The 5,614-nt window shown below is 46.2% G+C and overlaps 1 protein-coding gene and 1 non-coding gene across 2 annotated transcripts in view; both read right to left on the bottom strand.

Moving 5' to 3' along the window:
• Window positions 1-1,360, bottom strand: part of LOC106727609 (chromosome unknown open reading frame, human C7orf55) — a 5,090-nt gene extending 3,730 nt beyond the window's left edge. The window contains exons 1-2 of the mRNA XM_014546704.1: window positions 1,235-1,360; window positions 771-929 (exon numbers count right to left, since the gene is read on the bottom strand). Coding sequence (XP_014402190.1) covers window positions 771-929; window positions 1,235-1,360 — 285 coding nt within the window. The remainder of the gene's footprint in view (window positions 1-770; window positions 930-1,234) is intronic.
• Window positions 516-588, bottom strand: TRNAR-CCU. The gene has a single exon. It is a non-coding gene; the product is annotated as a tRNA-Arg (tRNA).
• Window positions 1,361-5,614: the final 4,254 nt, after the last annotated feature.

The following is a 5,614-nucleotide window of genomic DNA, read 5'->3' as shown; positions in this document are numbered from 1 at the left end:
TCCCCGGAGCCCGGTGCCCCACGACCCCTTCGCCCCCAGGCCCCGCCGCTGAATGGTACGGTCGAACCCAGCCTGCTCCTCTCCCCGACGGCTCACTTCCCCTCTGCGGAGCCTCATGAGTCGAACGCCGAGCGGCGCCCTGAGGCGTTAAGGGAAAAGCAGCGGAAAGCCGAGCCGCGGCCGGGCCGGGCCGGGGAGAAGGAAGGCCCTTGCTGACGGCGCCACTGGAGATGCCGTTCGCTTAACCGACCTTTCCAGCCTCGAGAGAGAGAGAGCCTGGCGCGAATGGGTGTTGATTTGAAACAGAACACGCTGAGAAGACGTTATTTCTAGCGGGGACAACAAAATTCAACGTATTGACTTCCCAAAATCGGAGGAGGAAAATGGAGTATGCTGTCTCTCGTAACCTAACACCTAGGGAAACCACACAAACATGTCTTATTTATAAAAAGTAAAATTAAGTTAGCGTATTTCCCTACAGTTGCTTAAGAAAGGAAAAACAAAAAAAGCCTCACCACCCCAGATGGGACTCGAACCCACAATCCCTGGCTTAGGAGGCCAATGCCTTATCCATTAGGCCACTGGGGCTTCTGTGAACGATGGCCTGAAACTACGTCTTCAATTTTTTTTCCTTTCGTACGTCACCCTCCCTGATGTTCCTTTTGAGCCTATCCTGGGAGACCGCACCTAGCATCAGTATGAGGGCCGAGGCATGCCGGGAGTTGTAGTTAAGAGAACAAAAGGCTGCGTTACAGCTCCAAAGGCTTTACCCTCCAAACGGCACCGTCGCGCCCAGCGGAGACCGGGCGCGCGCACGGCCGGGCAGACGCGTTTCCCGCGGGGTGGTCCCCGCGCCTGCGCAGAAGCAGACTTGCGACGTTGCGGAGCCGGGCGCGCAGGACACACTGGCCGAGTCTCCGTGAATCGCCCTTTTAGCCTCTGCTCCGTGGGGTCCGTACCGGAAACAGCCGGCCCCTTCCGGTGCCAAGGCTTCCCAGACTGACTTTGCGTCTAGCCGACCGTTAGGTGGCGCGCGCCGCGGTCACTGTTTGTTTCCGGTTGAAGGGCTGAGGCCATTTCCGCAGGGCCCGTGGCGGCTTGGGATGTGCGCCTTGGGTGTTCCGATTTGGCGGTTCAGGGGTAGACATGGGAGGGCGGGCAGCATTAGGAATGTGTTACCTAGAAATGGCCGGGAGTTAGTTCATTTTTCTGGGTCTGTTGCTCATTGTGTAACTCGGACAAGCCGCTTCTCTGAGACACAGCGGTCGTTAGCCCTTGACCACAGTCTCAGCGGCTCCCCGCGGCCTCTGCGTGTTCCGACTCCGGGACCTGCCTGAACCGAGCCTTGTTTCAGCCTCATCGCTCACTGCTCCCTCTCACCCTCCGCTCCAGGTGTCTGGACTGATGGTTTTCTTCGCCACCGTGTTATTCTTTCTGCCTGAAACTTAACTGTTGTATTAATCTTCCTGTTTACCTTGCGGGCTTCAAGTTTCTTAGGGAAATTTAGGGCAGACCCTTCTCCAGGCCCTCGCAGGCAGTGTGGCGAGGTTAAAATGACTCACTGCACCTCTCCGGGCTCCTCTGGGTGACCTCTGTGACTTTATTTACTTACCCGTGGGTCAGCTCCATCATCCCCGCATGAACCAAGATGACACTCTTCGGGCCAGAAATGCCCACTCGACCAGGGCTCCCCAGGTCCCTGTCAGGGTCCCTTTCCTATTTTGGCTGCAATCCTGACACTTCCAGGAGTATAGACGAGGAAACTGGTGTGACAATATAAATGAATGACTCCCTGTTAAACACACAAAATAGTCATTTTGTCAACCTGTAACTCACAAGTTTCTGATTTTAAAAGGCAAATATGCATGCAGGAGAGGTTAGGGAGAATGCTATCATTTATCCTCAATATAAATTTGTTGAGGCAATCAGTAATTTTTAAAAAATACATATTTATTGATTTCAGAGAGGAAGGGAGAGGGAGAGAGAGATAGAAACACCAATGAGAGAGAATCATTGATTGGCTGCCTCCTGCAAGCACCACACTGGGGATCAAGCCCACAACCCAGGCATGTGCCTTGATCGGGAATTGAACCGTGACCTCCCTGTTCATAGGTTAACACTGAGCCACACTGGCTGGGCACTAAGAAAAAATTTTGAATTCCTTTTTACTGTGCTACCAAGAGACACTTCTTCCACCCTAAGCCATCCTCACACTAAAAGTAGGTAATCATAAAATGTTAGCTCTAAAAATAATTTTTTTAAAAAAGTTGCCTCTAGCCCGGCCAGTGTGGCTCAGTGGCTGAGCATCCACCTATGAATCAGGAGGTCATGGGTTCAATTTCTAACCCCGTCAGGGCACATGCCTGGGTTTTGGGCTTAATCCCCAGTAGGGGGCATGCAGGAGGCAGTCAGTCAATGATTTTCTCTCATCATTGATGTTTCTATCTCTCCCTCTCCCTTCCTCTCTGATATCAATAAAAATATTTAATAATAGAAAGTTAGCTCTTATGTAGTCATGAGCTGCCATAGATGCCGCCCTCCCAAAAGTCGTGTGTGTGTGTGTGTGTGTGTGTGTGTGTGTGTGTGTGTGTTGTTCCTTATATCAAGAGGAAATGCTTATTTCCCATCCCACGTATCCCTCCCCCTTTTGAATCTCAGGCAAGCCTTGTGACTAGCTTTGACCAATAGAATGTAGCAGAAGTGACATTCTGGGACTTCTATGGAATCCCAGGCCTTGAAACCAGCAACTTTCACTTCCCGCTTCTTATCTAGTTACCATGCTGGGAAAGCCTCAAGGCAGGTGAGGAAGTACTAAGACGGCCCAGCTTAGCCTCAGCTGACAGCACTAATGACCCACTATGTGACTGAGCCATCTTGAATGTCCCAATCTAGAGGCACCAGATGACTACTGTCTCAATCAACATCATATGGAGCAGAGAACTGCCCACCTAAACCCAGTGAATCCAAAGAAACATTAAAGATAACAAAATGGCAGTTGTTTAGAAATAATTCCACTATGTTTGGATTACTGTGCAGCAATCAGAAAACAAATCAGTCTGAAAAGTTTCTTAGAGACAATTTAGCCGAAGTTTTAAGTTTTGCAGCTTTAGAAAATCTTTAAATTCCTAGTACAGGGCTACGCATTCAAACTCTACAGCTGGGACCAGGCAGGTAATAGACTGAATCAGGCCGTGAATTCCCACCGCCTCCAAAGGAGTGGTTCTCAACCTTCCTAATGCCGCGACCCTTTAATACAGTTCCTCTTGTTTTGGTGACCCCCAATTTCATTGTTACAAATTGAACATAATTAAAGCATAGTGATTAATCACAAAAACAATATGTAATTATGTATGTGTTTTCCGATGGTCTTAGGCGACCCCTGTGAAAGGGTCGTTTGACCCCCAAAGGGATCGCGACCCACAGGTTGAGAACCGCTGAAGACAATTCAACACAATCTCGTTGCAAAGTAGAAATGTCATGCCAGTGCTGCTGATTTTTTTTATTTTATTGTTTTTTTCTTTAAAATATGGAACACTTCTCAAATTTTCGTGTCATCCTTGCTCAGGGGCCATGCTAATCTTCTCTGTATCATTCCGATTTTAGTATATGTGCTGCCGAAGTGAGCACAGAGCTTCTGATTTTTTAAAGAGAAGTTATAAATCTAGAATTTTTATGAAATGCCATAACTTAAGTGTTAGCAGCCAGTTAAACACAACACTATTTGTCAAAACACTTCTGGTTGCAAGTGTGCGAACTATGTCCCAGGGCATTTTACAGGTAATGTTTCATTTGATCTCACCACAATCCTATGAAGTAGTAGTACTCTGATTTTACCAACTTACAAATGTGGGAAAAATCTCAGAGCAGTTTCATGATTTAGCCAACTGATCATTGGCGAAGCTGCTGTTTGACCCCACACAATCTTAACTCAAAACCTTTTTTTTTTCTTTTTTGAAATTATAAGAGAAAATTTATTTAGAAAGTCACTGAGGTTAAAAAAAAAAAAAAAGGTGAACCAGCTGGGCTGTGTGGACTCAGGAAATTAGTTACAGAGGCAAAAAAAAAAAAAAAAAGAAAAAAAAAAAAAAAAAAAAAAAAAGAGGCCCTTGGAGCTTAGGAAAAAGAGATAGACCTTACCCGGGGAAAGATGAGAGAGAAAGGCATGGGCATGGTCCAGAGAACGAAAAAGCTTGCTCAAAGTCCCCTCCTTTTTTCAAAGTTAAAGTTTTATAGCAGAAAAGGAATTTTCATTAAGAAGATGCTGGGTGATTCTCAGAATTTCTTGGTATGGCTAGATATCAGGCTTGGAAGCTACACAGCCAAGAATTCACCCTAAATTCTGCCCCAGATCTAGTCCAGTGAAACCACCACCAGGCACAGTCACTACAGCTTGCAAGGTTGACACAGTGACACTGGACTAGATCTGGGGCAAGCAGAGCAGGTAAAATTTCCTATACTCATGAAGCTTCCATTCTAGAAAGGTGGACAGACAATAAATAAAACATAAAATTTGTCAAATGTTGATTGCTGTGGAGGACAATAAAGCTAGGGGCAGGGATTTGGGACCTGCTGCTTTATCATGTCTTCAGGGAGATCCTAACTGATAAGGTGACATTTGTGTAGAGACCAAAATAATGTGAAGGCATCTTCAGTTTACGTGTGTGCAAGTGTTGGGGTGGGGTAAAACCCACACTTTTAAGTAGAGACACCCTCCTCCCATTCCCCAGCCACTGTGAGGCCACCATTATTTTGTCCTTCAAGGTCTCTGAGGGTAATGAGTTGTTTTGGGACAAGTTTTCTATGCCCAGTGAAACTGTGTGAACAGACCCCCTAGAGTCCAGTCTTAATGCTGCAACTACAGCAGTGACTGGCCTTGCAAATGGATATTTGGGGAAAATTTTGGTGGGAAAAAGCCAGGACTAATCAAAGAGGGTGTATCTGAGAGTATACATCTGTAGGCACTCATTTCCATCAACTGTGATACTATAGATAAAAGTGCTGATTTCTTCTTTTTCTTTCACATGACCCACATTAGTTCTCATTCTGACCAGTGGGCCATAGTAAAAGTTAATCCATGGATTAACTGTAGCTCAGAGCCAATGTTCAGTAATCCTCAAGTCCTTTCTCTATAGTGCACAGCCATCCTTGGCAAATGGTAGCGGATCCCATCGGAGGTCAGAAGATTGCTACATTACTTACATGTGATGGCATCTTAGGGCCTTTTTCAAGGGTTTTCTGGGTTCCCTCCTTCACTGATGGGCTTTCAGGTCTGTGAACTGACTCTTGTCTGGGCACTGGTTATTGTGTGTGTGTGTTTTACTCTATGATGGCAGCTCATTTTATGCCTGTTATTTTTTTAATCCTCACCTGAGGATATCTTCCCATTGATTTTTAGAGAGAGAGAGAGAGAGACATCAATTGGTTGCCTTCGTACACACTCCAACCAGGGACAGGAATTGAGCCTGCAACCGAGGAATCAAACACGGGACCCTTCATTCCCCAAGCTGATGCTCTTTCCACAGTCAAACCGGCTAGGGCTATGCCTTTGTTCTTTAGAAATAAGGGCTTTTGTTGTTTTGTTCTTATTTATTTTTGTTTATATTTATTTATTTAT

This window comes from Myotis brandtii, unplaced genomic scaffold (assembly GCF_000412655.1).
Source record: "Myotis brandtii unplaced genomic scaffold, ASM41265v1 scaffold455, whole genome shotgun sequence".
NCBI classification, from domain to species: Eukaryota; Metazoa; Chordata; class Mammalia; order Chiroptera; family Vespertilionidae; genus Myotis; species Myotis brandtii.
Note: the sequence above shows the minus strand (reverse complement) of the source record. Positions and strands in the feature narration are given on the sequence as shown.